General features: G+C 46.5%; 1 protein-coding gene across 10 annotated transcripts in view; it reads left to right on the plus strand.

Moving 5' to 3' along the window:
• The first annotated feature begins 8,209 nt into the window (after positions 1-8,209).
• The window catches only part of fam184ab (family with sequence similarity 184 member Ab), a 106,263-nt gene continuing 96,159 nt past the window's right edge, over positions 8,210-18,313 (plus strand). For 8 of the 10 annotated variants that reach the window (XR_015079558.1, XM_085997312.1, XM_085997316.1 and 5 more), the window contains exons 1-2: positions 8,345-9,085; positions 12,803-12,938. Coding sequence is in view for 9 of the 10 variants with exons in the window: in XM_085997312.1 (XP_085853438.1) it covers positions 8,435-9,085; positions 12,803-12,938 (787 nt within the window). In the remaining variant the exon portion in view is untranslated. Of the gene's footprint in view, positions 9,086-12,802; positions 12,939-18,313 lie in introns of all 10 variants that reach the window. The other 2 variants (XM_085997319.1, XM_085997320.1) reach the window with 1 other exon arrangement.

Here is an 18,313-nt window from a genome sequence, read left to right on the forward strand (position 1 = left end):
GGCGGAACTTCAATGTGGGCCCGAACAGCGCTATCTTTAGTCTGGCCTGCCCGGTCTCTTCCTCCTTCCCTCTCTCCTTCCCCCTCCCTCCCCCTCTCTCCCCTCCCCCCCTCTTCCCTGCCCCCCTCTTCCCTGCCCCCCCCTCTTCCCGGCCCCCCCTCTTCCCCGGCCCCCCCCTCTTCCCCGGCCCCCCCTCTTCCCCGGCCCCCCCTCTTCCCCGGCCCCCCCTCTTCCCCGGCCCCCCCTCTTCCCCGGCCCCCCCCCTCTTCCCCGCCCCCCCCCTCTTCCCCGCCCCCCCCCTCTTCCCTGCCCCTGCCCCTGCTAGAAGTACTTAAGGAAATGGTAGGAGCAAATGTGTCCAAAATGTTTATAGCTCATTAATCGAGTGTAATACCAGATGATTTGAGCTCCTAGGAATTATATGCCTGTTTGCCTGATATTTGTATCTGTTTTAGGAAAAAGAATGGAGCAATTAGAGAGCATTTCACAACAGCTTTGCACTACTTTTAAGCCAGTCTGTGATTATGAAAAGCACATCCTTACTTGTATAAAGTTATTGACATTCTTTTGAGTGTAACAGAACTGGCGATATGCTGGATGTTAAATAGCTCGACTTTTGGAACCCAGTTGACCCAGACTTCAAAAGAGACTTATGCATGAAGAGAAAGTTATAAATTCGATAATTTGGCCAAACAATAAAGCACGGTGGTCAATGATGGTTCAGGACAGCTATGACTGGGGGAGTACCCTAGAATTGTACTATTTATAAATGATTTGGACAAATGTACATTATAAAAAAGTGTAAGTTTGCAGATGATCTCAAGTTTGCTGGAAAATCAAGGTCTTCAACAGAAAGGAATGAGAGAAATCTGGAACATTCCAAAGACTAGCCAATCTGATGGTCTGAAAATGCAACTCTTTGATATATATTGATTTTCCTTCATTGTCGCGAGCGGGAGTGCACGCAAATCACACATCTCCCTACCTACCAGCATTACACGGACTGTGTAAATAAAATTGAGTAATAGGCACGGTCGTTGGACACGTGATCTCAATACTCACTCGTGCAGCATCTGCATGTGTACTTTACAATTTTTGTGCATTTGTTGATATAATGGTAAGACAAAAATCAGTGTGTGCCAGTATTTTTGATTGTTGTGTTGCAAAAGTTGCTACTTATTGGTTCTGTTAAAATGCTGTGCAACATGGTGGAACTCGGCACCATGGAAACACAACATTATATGTAGAGGAGAGCAGTCATCGTGGTCAGCTCGACCAACTGGAATAACTGCTTCTAGCCAACAAAAGAAAAGAAGCCCAACTGATAACGAGCAGATCTAATACAGCACATAATAGCAAAAGGCAAGCAGCATCCAACTGTATTCTGGGATGCAACATTCTCAGCAATCACTCTGATGAAGTCAAATTACCATTCGCAACTGCAGGACAAAAACCTAGAAACTGCATTAAGATATGTTACGTCTGATCAGAATTCCAAACTATGGTGAAAGAGAAGTACTGCAAAGTTTCACACTGAATGATGGGTAGATGTTTGTTAAGTAAATATTAATGTGAAGTACATTTACTTGTATTGTGTGTAAGGCATTTTCTACTAAAATTAGTGCATGTGGCTAAAAAGGTGTTGCAGTAGCCACACTTGTATCTAGCATTCATGATCCTCCTTTCCCGCAAAAATCAAATTAAAAAAAATGACAACAGTTTCCTAAGCGGCCTGCAGTGGTCCCTTTTAAAGGCCGTTATTTAGGCTGCTCACTGCCTGGTACCAATGGGTGGAATGTGTGCGGTGCATGCTTCCGTATTGGTACCTAAAAATTGCATCAGGTTCCTATGTACATCATGGGACCCTGATTAGCATATTGTAATGAGGCTCCTGCCTGAAACAGGCAGGCACCTAGGCCTCCCATGTAGAGGTCCCCAGGAAAATGGCAGCGGGTGGAAATGGAGTGAGAATGAGGCAGTAAGTACAGCACTGCAATTTTCGAGCGCTATTGTCCTATTCCGCCTAATGAAGCAACTTAAATTCGGCCCTTCTCTTTGACTGATAGACAAATAATACTCTGATAGACTCAGGCTACTAATATTCAGGTTTATTGAGAAATAAAATTATGAGCAGCAAATAGTAGTAATACAGGTAGACTATCCTTTATCCGCACTTCTGAAAACCGAAAACCTCTGAAAACCAAAAGTTTTTTTGTGAAGCATAAGTCGTGCGCATGACATAACCCGAGTGGCGCCAAAATGACCCGACGTGGCTCATGCATTTCTGACCTGATTTGCGGGCCAGCTTAGCGTAGGAGTCAGCCGATATCCGGCTTTCCCACAACTGGCGGCGGCAGTCGAGCCCCAGACCCCCCGCTAAGTCAAGGAATTCAGAGACGGAGCAGGGGGAGCTGTAAACAGACTGTGAGTGGCAGCACAGAGAAGCAGGAAGGGGAATGAGACACGGAACAGTCGCAAGAGGTAGCCTGAACTTTTAAAATTTATATTAAATACAAATACTAATTACCAAATTAATTTAATGTTCGGAATTTCCCAGTCTGAAATAATACCTTCTGAAATCCAAAAATGTCCGAAAACTGAAACACAGCTGGCCCAAGGTTTTCGGATAAGGGATAGTCAACCTGTAAGTGGATTCTAAGTGTTTGCACACAACTAACGTAAGACTAACTGGTCTATAGTTACCTTGTTTATCCTATTCTCCCTTCTTGTATAAGGGGATTACATCAACTACTCTCTAGTCCAATGACACAATTTAATATTTAATGAGGATTGTAAAATTGTGGCCAGGGCCTTTGTTGTATCCTTCCCTCACCACTTATCTCAACAGCCTTTATGTAAAGAAATACTTCCTGACGGCTGCCCCAAATTTTCCCTTCATAATCTTGAATCTTTACCCTCTTGTCCTGCTGTCTGCCCATTATTTTGGCAAGTTGTTCATCAGGGCTCTACCTACTGATACCTGGCATCATACTTATTGCTATTCTCTACACTGTCTCTAGGGCCTGGATGATCCCCTTATATTTTCTTTAAAATCATTCTCAGGATGTGGGCATCACTGGCAAGCTTGGCATTTTATTGCCCATCCCTAGTTGCCCTAAGATGGTGATGTAGCGCCTGATTAGTGCTCAAATCACCTCCAGGCGGGGGCGATAGAGGCCAATTTTGCGCTAAACTTTGCACCTGGCCGATATTAGCGCCCCAAAATGGGCGATACCCAATTTTTCCCCCAATGTGTTTAACACACAAAATCAGAAACAAAAACATAAAATACTAAAAAAGCTCAGCAGGTCAGGTAACATCTGTGGAGAGAACAGACCAGTTAACATTTCTGGGGCAAATCCGTCTTCAAAACTGAAAAATAATAGATGGACAGGTGTATTAATAAAATTAATGAGCCTAAAGGGCAGCATGTAGATGAAAAATAGGAGGCGGCCAAGGATAGATCCTTGGGGGGGACTCCAGAGGTAACGGAGTGGGAAGAGAAGCCATTGCAAAAGATTCTCTGGCTACGACTGGATAGATAAGAATGGAACCAGGCGAGGGCAATCGCACTCAACTGGACAACGGAGGAAAGGCACAGAGGAGGGATGGTGTGGTCAACCATATTAAAAGTTTGCAGACAGGTCGAGAAGGATGAGCAATAAAATTGTACCATGGTCACAGTCACATAGGATGTCATTGATGCCTTTGATTAGGGCTATTTCAGTGCTGTGCTAGGGGCGGAAACTTGATAGGAGACATTCAAACATGGAGTTGTGGGGAAGATGTGCACAAATTTGGGAGGCAACAACACATTCAAGGACCGGAATTTTGTTTACCTGGGCAGGTTGGATGCGGGCGGTCGCCGTGGCAGGTGACGACCTCGTTGATTCCATCCCATTCCTGAAATGGACTTTACTTTAATGAGGCCTATTAAGCCCGCCCTGCACATTACCCGGCCCTATTAAATGGTGCGGGGCTGATGACGTCAGCGATGAAGCATTTTCAGCTGGGATATTTAAAGGCGCCATGGCCACATTGCATTTGAAGGTTCATCTAGGAGTGTGTAGGCAGCACACTGCACCATTGGAGTGTGGCAAACATTTTCAGAAATGACTGCACAGAGACAGAGGGCTGCACCCAAGTTCTCCGATGACTCCCTCCATATGCTTGTGTCAAATAGCTGAGGAGGTAAACAGCAGGGATGTTGTGAGGACCTGGGTACAGTGCCGCAAACGTTTCAATAATCTCATTAGATCAGGAAAGGTGAGTACAAAGCCACACTCAACTTCATCCTGCTGTGCCTCTCCTCACATCCCCATCACTCTGCCTTCCCAACCCTACTCCTGCACATCCTTACACCAACATACCTTGCATGTCCACTCAACCCATTCTCTCTATCTACATTATCACATCCCCATCTGACTAGCCACCCCTCACACTCACCCTCATCCTAATGAAATCATACCAACTAACAACACACAAGGAAGCTACTTGGCTTTGGCACCCCACTCATCATAGTTTCTCTCTAAAGATGTAACCCACCCATTCCTTACACTTAACCCATCACTCTCACTTAACCTTCTCTTTCCCTCCTTGCAGGAAAAGAGAGCCCACAATAAGAGGGAGAGGGAGAGCACCGGAGGTGGAGCACCATCATTAGCGACCTTAACAACAGCAGAGGAGGTTGCCTTAGAAGTTTTGGGAGTCGCCGAGCAGCTGGAGGTGGGAGTCAGAGAGAGGGGGACTTCTCGGCAACCTGGTGACTGCATTACATATGATACAGCTACATGACCTACATCAGTCACTCATGGGGACTGATGTCAGCAGCCAGTGAATGGTCAACATGTGCATAATGGTATCTGTACCCATTCTTCATATGACATATCTAACTCAGCTCTTTATGCTCCCACAGGTCCATCAAGAGCTCGCTCCCCCCCCCCCCCCCCCCCCCCCCCCTGCTCCGGTCTGTCCAGGAAGAAGGGGAAGACGACTTCTCAGAGGATTCTCTAGCCTTTAAGGGCGCACTGCCACCAGAAATAAGTGCACCCAGCACCAGCGCAGATACCCACACGTCGGTGGATCCCATGCGAGATAGAGTAGTGTTGTCACCTGGTGTCTCTCAATTCACAAGTGAGCAAGAGCAGATGGTGGAGACGGGGACAGCAGTGGAGACTCCTCGTTGAAGGGCGCAGGACACTCCCAGCTCTGCTCAGTTGCTTGCAGACGCTGAGCCTCGAGGGCCATCCAGAAAGAGGGTATTCCTGGAGGTGCAGCAAGAAGTGCAGGAGGCTTTGACAGGTTTTACAAGCTCAATGTCTGTAAACATCCAGAGAATGGAAGAGTCCATCGCCAACATGAGCACCACCGTGTCGCAGGCGATGACAACTGTAGGCTCTTCCGTGGATAGGATGGCCACCTGCATGGAGCAGTTAATGTGCCACTCACAGGAGCACCTGGCCTCTATGGAGACTAGATGGCTATCTACGGAGAATAGATGGCAAAGGCTCATGGACCTCCTCTTCAGGGGGGCTGTCAAAGTGGACATGGGTTCTCATGGCCCCACTGATGTGCAGCAAGGTGCTCTCCAGCTCTTTGCTAGCAGGGAAGTGTGGGTGACCCATGAGAGGGATGATGGTGAGAGGGGACATGGAAGTGGGGACTCCTCTCAAAGCGCTCACACTTCTCCCCCGGTGCCACCCCCTCAGTAAGAGCCCCAGATGCCTCCCCGGACAGCGATGGCCGAGTCTGCCCCTACACAGTCGCATGAGGAGCAGACTTTGGCGGGCCCATCAGAGGTTCCAAAACCCAGAGGACGTCTGCCAAGAGTGTCTAAGCAGTCGCAGCAGGGAAGTGAGCAGACTGCCTCTACCTCTGCTGAAGCCACAGGGGTAGCACCTCGTAGAAGCACACGCAAGAGAAAGATGACATGCAAGTAGATTCATAAGGGTAGCCACTTGGGTGTTTTATTCAATGTTTCTGTAAAGTTTCCATTAGTGTGATGTCACATAAAAATCTTTTATTTTCACCACTTTCCGGTCTTGGATAAATTTGTGTGCACCTTTGGAAGTGACAGTGAGTTGAAGTGAATGGTGAGACATAACTTTACCTCCAGCAATGGTGGTCAGTGTGAAAGGAATGGCTTGGTCATTGTAGGGGTGTTTTATGGTGTTGCTGTGGGATGGTACCAACCTGGCGCAGCATGTGGCAACCATATGGGTGTACTGTGTAAAGCTAAGTAAATCTGGCCACAATGAGGCCATCCCTGGCCTCCCGGGCAGCAATGTGCTCGAGCACTGGTTGGATCTGCGCCGCCTGTTCCTCCTCGTCTTCCAGCTGATACTCCTTCTCCTCCTCTGAAGAGGCTGTGCGCTCAGTGCCTTGCTCCTCATGCAGCGCTAATTCTCGCTGCTGCGCTGTGTTGTGCAGGGCGCAGCAGACCACAACAATTCTGGAGACCCTTGCTGGTGTGTTTGAAGGGCTCCTCCAGATCTGTCAATGCATCTGAAGTGCATTTTCAGCATGCCTATTGTCTGCTCTATGACACACCTGGTGGAAATGTGACTTTCATTATATCACTCCTCGGCCTTAGCACTTGGCCTCCTTAAGGGTGTCATGAGCTGCGTCTTCAGTAGATAGCTCTTGTCTCCAAGCAGCCAGCCGGAAGGTATGTCTGGATGAGCGAAGAGCTGAGGGATGGTAGACTAGCGCAGCTGCCAGGGAATTTGGCACGCACATGCATGATGATTTTCCTATGGTTGCAGACGAGCTGCACATTGAGCGAGTGGAAGCCTTTGCAGTTGACAAAGACTCTTTGGTGATGATAGGGTGCCCTGATGGCCACATGTGTGCAGACAATGACGTCCTGCACCCGTGGGAAGTTAGCCAGAGCGGCAAAGCCGAGCGCCGGCTCAGCAACACTAGTTTCATCAGTGGCAAAGTTGATATAATTGGCTGACATGTCAAAGAGGGCATCGATGACCTCTGCGATGCATCTGTGGGCAGCTGATTGCGAGATGCCACAAATGTCTGCTGCAGATCCCTGGAAGGAGCCTGAGGCGAAGAAGTTGAGGGCGTTGGTGACTTTGACAGTCACTGGTAAGGCGTGTCCACCTCCTCTGGGCTGTAGGTCTTGCTCCAGCAATGTGCAGATGTCTGTGACAACCTGGCGCGATAGCCTGTGTATCCTTTGGCATTGCTGCTCAGTCATGTTGAGGAAGCTCATCCTCTGCCTGTATACCCTGTGTTGGGGGCACCACCTCCTGTGCTGATGCCCTCAGTCCTGTGCAGCATCAGGTGGAGAAGGGTGGTGGTGTTGTTGGTGCTGCTGGTGTTGGGGCTCATCATGGTCCGATTCTGAGGACCAAAGTGAGACAGTATAGACGGCACCCATGCTGGTGGAATAGATGGCAGGTCAAGTAGAGATGACAGAAGCAATCTGTTAATTATGTGATAGGTTCTAAAAATGAGGTAACACTGGATGGCGACTTTGCTGGAAACACTTGCAGCCTGTAGAAAGCTAAATTTGTGCTGGCAATGCAGTCAGCAATAGTGATCAGCTGTAAGGTGGGAGTTTTTATTGTAATTTCCATGCTGTGCACTAATCAGCTGGATCAATGGCCACTCAACTTCAGCCTCAGTTTGACAGACTTGGTTCCCGAGCTGCGTGGTTCCTGTGGTCAGCCAAGGAAATTTGATAGGTAGGTTTAAAAAGACTCTTAAGGGTCTGACAACTACTTGATAATGATTTAAATCAGCTCGCCCACCTCTGCAGTTCAGGTTTCTGTCGTGCTGGCAAACACGCCCAAGGGAAAGGAGCGTGGGGGTGGGATGACGGCGGGGTTCTGACCCGCTCCAAGATATTGCAAATTTCCCACCTGACCCGCCTCCAATCGTGCCTGCACGGACCCCAGAAAATTCCGGCCAGGTCGAGAGAGCAGGAGGTGGGTCTCATGGACGAGATGAGTTTGGAGAGGGCAACCTTGAACAGGGGAGATGGGAGAGAAACTAGAGATAGTTGCAAGTACAGGGCTAAGACAGCTTTCTGCAAGGCAGTTCTTTACATCTATTCGTAAAGGGCAATCAAGGCATAAACACTCTTCTAATATAAAATATTGTGTTATATGGTATAATATCCTTCTGATAAAACAACAAACTCTGACTTGCCATAAACAATGCTATGACCGATCCATTAGCTGTATAAATATATTGTACAGTATGTCATTTTTTGCAGGTGATCTATGCTTTAAATACTAAAAATGATGAACATGAGGCTGCTATCCAGGCACTCAAGGAGGCCCACGAGGAAGAAGTCCAACAAATTTTTGATGAAACAAAAGAGAAGATTCTTCAGTATAAGGGTAAAATCAATGAGGAAGTAGAACTACAGAAGAGAATCCAGTCATTGGAAGAATCTCTGGAACAGCATAAGCAGATGAAACAGCAAGCACTGGCAGAATTTGAGGCCTATAAGCAGCAGGTTGAAGACACACAACTTGTTACAGAGACCCATCAAATGCAAGGTATTGTAATTATGTCTAGAAATATGCAAGAAATTAAGGAAAACTTTGATGATAAGCTACAACAGTTTATGCAGTTAGAGTCCCAGTTTGGACAAGATAAACAGGAAACTCTGGAAGATCTGCAGTCAGCTCACAAGCTAGAGATCCAGAACCTCTTAAAGACTCATCACAGTCAGCATGAAACTTCAAATAAACAACACGAGAAGGTACAGCAACTGCTCAAGGCTGAACTGATTGCTATGAACAATAAAATTGAAGAACTTACACTCGAGAAGCAAAAACTAGTGGAAGAATTTGAAGCTAAATTGAGCAAAGCTCAGGCCTTTTATGAACATGAGTTTGAAGCCTTAAAAAAATCTCAGCAGACATCGGAACATTTGTTTCAATGGAAACAGAGGGAGTCTCAGCTAAAGATGGAATTTCAAATCCAAGAGACTGCTTTGAAAAAGGCACTTGACAAGCTGCAGACGGAATTGCAGATCACACAGGAAGATGCCAATCAACTGAGGAACAAATGCGAACAGCTTCAAGGAACAGTAAACAAAGCAGAAGACCATGTACAAGTAAGAGCTAATATAAATTATTAGATAAGGTAGATGTAAAGCATTTGCTACCCAAATTTTAAAAAAACTACAGCACAGGGCAAGGATGAATATAACACTGGTTATATCTGAAGTGGCCTCCTTTTGGAATTTAAGCCGGTTTCTTTTTTGGTTTATGCACTGATATGTCTGATGAAAAAACTTCTATGCTAAAAATAGAAGTTCTGCCAATAATATTGCTTCAAATTGGTCAGTCAAATGTCTTGGTTAGTAAAATTAATGTCATGAATCATTTTTGGATGTATGATAATACAGTAGTGGGGAATTTGTTGTTCTGCCTTTTTAAAACCCTACAAGAGAGCAAGAGAAATGCATCTTAACATGGCTGGATAACTTTTGCACATAGGTCTATTGTTTTCAGTGGGTAAAGAAAATTACTTTTGTGAATTGCTTCAATGGTATCATTAGGTTTTTTTTTTAACACACTCCCCAGCCATCTCCAATAGCTTGATGAATTAATCACTGCACAATGTATCACGAGAGATTCAGGCTCAAACATCTCGGGTTTCAATTCTCGGGCTGTATTGAGTTTGCTGATCTTACTGGCCTGTGGCACCTACCAACAATATCTGGATACTGAAGCCCAAGAGGTGGCTGCAGTATCAAGCTTTAGAAAAGTGCAAATGGTGGGAAAAGCTGTGGAGGCCATGTTTCCTACGGAGGTTGGGGATGGCATTAAAAGGGAAATTAGAGAAGCGTGCAATAAGGGCACAGCAGTCATCATGGGTGACTTTAATCTACATATAAATTGGGCTAACCAAATTAGTAACAATATTGTGCAGGAGGAATTCCTGGAGTGTTTACGGGATGGTTTCCTGGACCAATATGTCGAGGAACCAACCAGAAATCAGGCCATCTTAGACGGGCTATTATGTAACGAGAAAGGATTAATTAACAATCTTGTTGTACGAGGCCCCTTGGGTCGGAGCGATCATAATATGATAGAATTTTTCATTAAGATGGAGAATGAAGTTGTTGACTCCGAGACTAAGGTCCTGAATTTAAGTAAAGGAAACTACGATGGTCTGAGGCACGCGTTGGGTAGGATTGATTGGGGAATGTCACTCAAAGGGTTGACGGTGGATAGGCAATGGCAAACATTCAAAGACCGCATGGATGAACTACAGAATTTGTTCATCCCAGTTTGGCATAAAAAAAAACAAAAAAGGTGACTCAACTGTGGCTAACAAGGGAAATTAGGGATAGCATAAGATCCAAGGAGAGGACATATACATTGGCCAGAAAAAGCAGTAAACCTGAGGACTGGGAGCAGTTTAGGATTCAACAAAGGAGGACAAAGGGATTAATTAAGAAAGGGAAAATAGAATGAGAGTAAGCTTGTAGGGAACATAAAAACTGACTGTAAAAGCTTCTATAGATATGTGAAGAGAAAAAGATTGGTGAAGTCAAGTGTAGGTCCCTTGCAGTCCGAATCAGGGGAATTTATAATGGGGAACAAAGAAATGGCAGACCAATTAAATATATATTTTGGTTCTGTCTTCACAAAGGAGGACACAAATAACCTCCCAGAGATGTCGGGGAACATAGGGTCTGATGAAAGGGAGGAACTGAAAGAAATCAGTATTTGTAGGGAAATGGTGTTAAGGAAATTGATGGGATTGAAGGCCGATTAAATCCCCAGGGCCTGATAATCTACATCCTAGGGTACTTAAGGAAGTGGCCCTAGAAATAGTAGATGCATTGCTGATCATCTTCCAACATTTGATGAAATCTGGAACAGTACCCATGGATTGGAGGGTAGCTAATGTTACCCCACTATTCAAAAAAGGTGGTAGAGAGAAAACGGGGAATTATAGACTGGTAAGCCTGACATCGGTAGTGGGGAAAATGCTAGAGTCCATTATAAAAGATGTAATAGCAGAGCACTTGGAAAACAGTGACAGGATTGGACAAAGTCAACATGGATTTACAAAGGGTAAATCGTGCTTGACTAATCTACTGGAATTTTTTGAGGATGTAACTGGTAAAATAGATAAGGGAGAACCAGTGGATGTGGTGTATTTGGACTTTCAGAAGGCTTTCGATAAGTTCCCGCATAAGAGATTAGCATGTAAAGTTAAGGCACATGGGATTGGGGGCAAGGTACTGACTTGGATAGAGAACTGGTTGGCAGACAGAAAGCAAAGAGTTGGAATAAACAGGTCTTTTTCCGAGTGGCAGGCAGTGACTAGTGGGGTACTGCAGGGATCGGTCCTTGGACCCCAGCTATTCATAATATATATTAATGTTCTAGACAAGGGAACTAGATGTAATATCTCCAAATTTGCAGACGACACAAAGCTGGGTGGGCGTGTGTGCTGTGAGGAGGATACCGAGAAACTCCAGTATGATTTGGACAGGTTGGGTGATTGGGCAGAAGCATGGCAGATGCAATATAACGTGGATAAATGTGGGGTTATCCACTTTAGTAGCAAAAACAGGAAGGCAGATTATCATCTGAATGGCAATAGATTGGGAGAAGGAAGTGCAACGAGACCTGGGTGTCCTTGTGCACCAGTCACTGAAGGTAAGCATTGCAGGTGCAGCAGGCGGTTAAGAAGGCAAATGGTATGTTGGCCTTCGTAGCGAGAGGGTTTGAGTACAGGAACAAGGATGTCTTGCTGCAGTTGTACAGGGCCTTGGTGAGACCACACCTTGAGTATTGTGTGCAGTTTTGGTCGCCTTATCTGAGGAAGGATGTTCTTGCCATGGAAGGAGTTCAGCGAAGATTCACCAGGCTGATACCTGGGATGGCAGGAATGACGTATGAGGAGAGATTGGATCGATTGGGCTTGTACTCGCTGGAGTTTAGAAGAATGAGAGGGGATCTCATCGAAACTTATAAAATTCTAACAGGACTAGACAGACTAGATGCTGGAAGGATGTTCCCGATGGTCGGGAAGTCCAGAACCAGGGGTCACAGTCTAAGGATAAGGGGTAGGCCATTTAGGACAGAAATGAGGAGGAATTTCTTCACCCAGAGAGTGGTGAACCTGTGGAATTCTCTACCACAGAAGGCAGTAGAGGCCAATTCATTAAATATATTCAAGAAGGAGTTAGATATATTTCTCAAGGCTAAATGGATCAAGGGGTATGGGGAGAAAGCAGGGACCGGGTACTGAATTTGGATGATCAGCCATGATCGCATTGAATGGCGGAGCAGGCTCGAGGGGCCGAATGGCCTACTCCTGCTCCTATCTTCTATGTTTCCTTATCTGCAACCAACTTGCATTGGTCTGCCCACACGTAGCCGGGCATACCATGGCCTGACAGGACTTGATCCTAGAAGGCAGTGGGGAGACTGGGACATGACAGAATGCATGCCCGAGTAACTTTTAGTCTCCACCTGCCTGTGACCTGCCGAAAGATTGGCGGGGTGAAGCAGAAAGCTGTTTTCTCTGATGTCTTCTCTCTTCAAAAGATGCATCCCCAGGACAATGCAGATATATGCAGTGGGAATGAGAATTGCATGTGATTGTCATGGCCCATGTGTGGCATGAAACTCTTAAAATTAATTATCTCACTTTTTGATTTTTTTAAATTTCCTTTTTCGATGTAAGACCATACCTATGGTATGCAATATTGAATTCTGAACAGCGAGCCTAGTTGTAACAACTGATGTTCTTTTCTTTAACAATATGGTTCTTTTCTTTAACAATATGGTGTGTATTCTTTCAGATGCTTCAGCAACAGCTGAAAGAGGGCCAACAGAAAGCTGATATGACTCTTACAAAACAAAAGCAGTTAGATGATGAACTGGTTGCTTGTAAAGATCGTATTCAACAACAGTCCACAGAACTGCTACTTAAATCAAGTAGGTCCATCTTTAGTTAAACCACGTTTAAAAAAAAAAAAAAAATGGCATTTCCACTATCTGATTCACTCCACTTTTCTGGCTTTTGCTGCAGTCATTTTATTTGAAACAACATAATGTACATCGTAGAGGATAAATTGCCATGATTTAAAGGGTTTTCTTCATAATGTGGAAAAGGACAGCTTACAGTTGATTTTTTAAAAATATGTGAATGTTGCATTATTCATAATTTTTAGTGTGTTGGAGTTCAGAACTCCAGAGGTATATCACGATCCCATCTGAGAATTAACTTGTTGATCCATCTTGTGTTGAATGCTCTCCAATTTCCGAACACATTGGGTGAATCTTTACCTGTGAGTGGGTTCGGGTTCAGGGGGGCTGCGTAGCGGGTCACCAGCACAAACATTCCATCAGCGTGCTCTCCACTGTGTGTTTAACTTAACTAGATCAATTGACTGAGTCATGCTGGTTTCTCGGTCAATTAAATGGAGCGGGTCTGATGACGCCAAGGATGACTCGCCTTCAGCTCGCCTATTTAAAGGAGCCTTGCACTCATCAGAGTTGAAGGTTGTTGTAGGAGGGTCTGAGGTGGTTGCGAAAGGTGCCCTTCGCTGTTACATCCAATACTTGACTGAGGGTGCAATAATTTATAGACAACGATGCAGTCACAGCGCCAGAATACTGCGCCCAGGTTTTCAGATTCCTCCCTGGACATCCTGCTCCAGGGAGAGAGACCAAGGAAGGAGATCCTGTTCCCTGGTGATGACAGGAAGAGGCCAGCTGGAGATTGCACTCGAAGTGAGCAGCAGGGGTGTTGTCAGCCTTTCCTGGATGCAGTATAGGAAGAGATTTAATGACCTCATGAAGTCAGGAACGGTGAGTACAATGCCACATTCAACTACATCCTGATGTGCGCATCACCCCAACCCCATCACTCTGCCTTCCCAAGCCTACTCAAAGTATTGGATGTAACGTCACTCCTCACACCAACCTACTTTGCAGGTGCACCCATCCCTCACTGTCTATGCACGTACTTTTATCCCCATCTGACTAGCCACTACTGACACTCGCCCTCAGCCTACTGCAATCATAGAAAGTCACGGCACAGAGGAGGCCATTTGGCAATGTCATGTTACTCCCTCTGGAGATGTAGCCCATCCATCCCCTACACTCATTCCATCACTCTCACTCAAAGTTCTCTTCTTTCCCTCTTTGCAGGAAAAGAGAGCGCAGAACAACAGGGAGAAAGAGAGAACCGGAGGTGGCCCTCTAATTTACAGTACATTGATGCCAGCAGGAGGAGGAGGTGCTGGAATTAAGCGGCGTGGCAGAGCTGCTGGCGGTGGGAGATGGAGAGAGGGGGACCTCCCAGTAACTTGGTGACAGAATTAAGTATCATACAGCTACATGGCATACAACAGTCATTCATGGTGACTGATATCAGCAGCCAGTGAAATATGATGTGCATAATGACGACGTTAAAAATTCTTTTCATAAGAGCTCCAATTCATGCCTTTACTCTCCCACAGGTCCATCATGTTCCCCTTCCCCCCCCCCCACTGTCCAGTCGGAGGAGGAAGACGATTCCTCAAAGGAAGCTGCAGTCTCTGAGGGTGCACCCTCACCAGACCCATGCACACCCAGCACCAGCGCAGATACGTGCACATCCTGTGAGACATAGAGTAGTGTTGTCAACTGGTGTCTCACACATCACAAGTGAACAAGAGCAGATGATGGAGACAGGGACAGCAGTGGAGAGCCCTCGCCGGAGGGCGAAGGACACGCCAAGCTCTGTTCAGCTGGATGCAGATGATGAACCTCGGGGCTGTCGACAAAGAGGTTGATCTTGGAGGAGCAGCAACAAATGCGCGAGGCTCTGGCAGCTTTTCCAGCCGCAATGTGTGTGATTGTAGAGAGAATAGAGGAGTCCACCTCCAACATGAGCAGCACCATGTTGCAGGCGATGGCGACGATATGCTGTTCCATGGAAAGGATGGCCACCTTCATGGAGAAGCTAATGCGCCAGTCAAACGAGAACATGCTGTGAACAACAGATTGCAGACTCTTATTGGACTCCTCTCGAGGAGGGCTACCAACGTAGGCTTGGACATCATTCATCACCCCACTGATGTGCGGTAAGGTGCTCTCCAGCTCCTTGCTAGCAGGGAAGTGCAGGTGGCCCGTGAGAGGGATGATGGTGAGAGGGGACTTGGAAATGGAAGTTTTGCTCAAAGTGCTGCCACTTCTCCCCCGATGCGCCTCTCTCAGTCAGAGCCCCATATGCTGCCTTGGTGTCTGCCCCTGCACAGTTGCAGGAGGTGCAATCTTTGGCGGGACCCTCACAGGCTCCAAAACCCAGAAGGTGTCCACCAAAAGTGTCAAAGTAGTCAGAGCAGGGAAGTAAGCAGCCTGCATTTACCTCTGCTGAAGCCACAGGGAGTGCATCTTGTAGAAACACTTGGAAAAGAAAAGTGACACAATCGTAGATGCACAAGGGTATGCACATGGCTGTTTGCCAAAATGTTAGTGTTAAGTTTTAGTTCTATTTATGACTTGCACAAATGTATTTCTTTGCACCACTTTCCTGTCTTGTCAATTTTTGCCTGCTACCTGGGAAGTAGCCTTATCAGTTGGAGTGAATGGTGAGACATTACTTAAGCTCGAGCAATGGGTGTGTGTGTGACAGGAATGGTTTGGTCATTTTAGGACTGCTTTGTGGCGTTGGTGGGGTGGGGAAGTTGGTACAGCATCGGGAACCAGATGGGTGCACTGGTGCAACTTAACTAAATCGTGCCATTATGAGGCCATCCCAGGCCTCCCGGATAGCAATGTGCGGCTGCTGGTACAATGTCCACCTCCTCCTAGAGTTCCACCTGCTCCTCCTCCTCCTCTGAAGTGACTGCATCTTGCTCCTCCTGCAGCTCCAATCCTCGCTGCTGCGCTCTGTTATGCAGCGTGCAGCTTATGACGATCATTCTGGAGACCCTAGTTGGTGCGTACTGAAGGGATCCTCCAGATCTGTCCAGGCATCTGAAGTGCATCTTCAGCATGCCTATTGCTTGCTCTGAGACATCTGGTCATCCTGTGGCTTTCATTATAGCGCTCCTCAGCCTCATTGCTTGGCCTCCTCAAGGATGTCATCAGCCACGTCTTCAGTGGATAGCCCTTGTCTCCAAGCAGCCAGCTGGTAAGTCTGTTTGGAGGTGCGAAGAGCTGAGGGGAGGGTGGACTGGTGCAGGACAGAAGAGTCATGACCGCTCCCTGGGAACCTGGCACACACATGCATCATGATATTTTTGTGGTTGCAGACGAACTGCACATTGAGGGATTGGAGGGCCTTCCGGTTCACGAACACTCCTGGGTGATCTGGGGGTGCCTTAATGGCCACATGCATGCAGTCGACGACGCTCTGCACCTGTTGGAAGCCAGCCAGAGCCGCAAAGTAGAGCGCCCGCTCAGTCACACTGGCTTCATCAGTGGCAAAGTGTACATAAGTGCCTGATTTGTGAAACATGGCATTGGTCACCTGGTTGATGCATTTGTGGGCAGCCAACTGCGAGATCCTGCAAATGTCTGCTGCAGATTCCTGGAAGGAACCTGAGGTGAAGAAGTTGAGGGCGGTGGCGACTTTGACGGCCACTGGTAGCCATTTGACTGGCTACAAATGTCTGCCATGACTTGGCGTGATAGCCTGAACCTCCTGAAGCACTGCTGTTCAGTCATGTCCAGGAAGCGCATGCTCTGCCTGTATACTCTGTGTTATAAGAACATAAGAAATAGGAGCAGGAGTAGGCCATACGGCCCCTCGGGCCTGCTCCGCCATTCAATAGGATCATGGCTGATCTGAATCTAGACTCACGTCCACTTCCCTGCCCTCTCCCCGTAACCCCTAATTCCCTTATCTGCTAGGAAAATGTCTATCTCCATTTTAAATTTATTTAATGTTGCAGCTTCCACAGCTCTAGGGATATCTCCTTTGCCGAGGTGCACCCCTGTGCTGATTCCCTATCTCCTGTGGAGCATCAGTTCGGTGAAGAGAAGGCTACTGATGTTGTTGGTGCTGGGGCTCATTTTGGTCCGAATCTGAGGTCCAAGGTGAAACTTGGCACATGTGCTGATTTGGTAGACGGCAGATAAAGTGGAGATCAGCGGCACAATCCTCCAATGTAGTTGGAGTGACTTGTAATGTGGTGAGAGTACCTTCTAAGGTTGCAGAACTCACCTGCAAACTCCTGAAAGCAAAATCTCTGCACAAAATGCTGTCAATAAGAGCCTCTCCCTTAGGCAAGAAAGCAGGTATAAGGTGTGACTATTTATGTGCTTTTTCCAGCTGTCACTTAATAAACTCGCACAATGGCCACTGAGCTTTCGCCTTGCTTTCACAGGCGAGCTTCAGGAAGTCCGTGAATCCCATGCACAAGCAGTAAAAACTGAAACCTCAGGTTAAAAAGCCTCTTATAGGTCTCTCAACGAGCGGTTAATTACTTCAATGAGGTCGCCCGCCTCTCCCGAGCGGGTCCGTGGCGCGCTGGGAAAGGCGTCCGAGTTAAATGCGAAAGTCGGCGGGATCCTGATGCGCTGTTAATTTCAGCACTTTTAATTGCCGACCCACTCGTGAACCCGCACTGTCAGCAATGTAAAAGTTCCGGACATTGGCTTGAATTTCCAACTTACAGCAATTTTATAGTCTGAATGCAGGAGTTCTGAAACGAAGAAGCGTGTATAGATTTTCTCACACCAGGAGTAGGCCATTCGGGTAGTCAAATATACTCCACCATCTTGTTAGCCATTGCAGGTCTTTTCTCTTTATTGCTGAATCCACACCATTTCTGCAATCCCTTAAGTTCCTTCCTTCTCAACTAAGTATCTCCCTTTTGAACACTTCAATTGATCCTGCATTTATGGTCTCATTATGGAGCAGCACATTCTACATTCTCACAATGTTTTGTGTAAAGATTTTTTTCTTGGATTCAGTTTTAACTGGTTTAGTTCTAATTGTAAGATTATGCCCTGTTGCTCTGGGTGTCCTTATTAGAGGGAAGAGTCATTCCCTACCAATTTCCTTCATTATTTTAAATGTGGCAAACAGATCACCCTTTAACCTCCTCATCTTCAGGGAATATAACCCAAGTTGATGCAGACTCTAATCTCAGCAAAGCCTCTTCATCCCAGGTATCATCTGATGAATCATTGCTAGACCTCCTCCAAGGCCTGTATATCGTTTGAGATGAAGTGCTCCAAACTGATCACAATACTCCAAATGAGGTCTGACCAGCATTTTGGCTTGTTTTCAATTCAGTGGGATATCCCCTGTATTATTAGCTCCCTGCTGATCATTGTCAATTCTTTGTAGATTTCGTCCCTAGTGTCAGCAG

The sequence above is a fragment of the Somniosus microcephalus genome, chromosome 9, assembly GCF_052327205.1.
Source record: "Somniosus microcephalus isolate GS21.2 chromosome 9, FLI_Smic_1.0, whole genome shotgun sequence".
NCBI classification, from domain to species: Eukaryota; Metazoa; Chordata; class Chondrichthyes; order Squaliformes; family Somniosidae; genus Somniosus; species Somniosus microcephalus.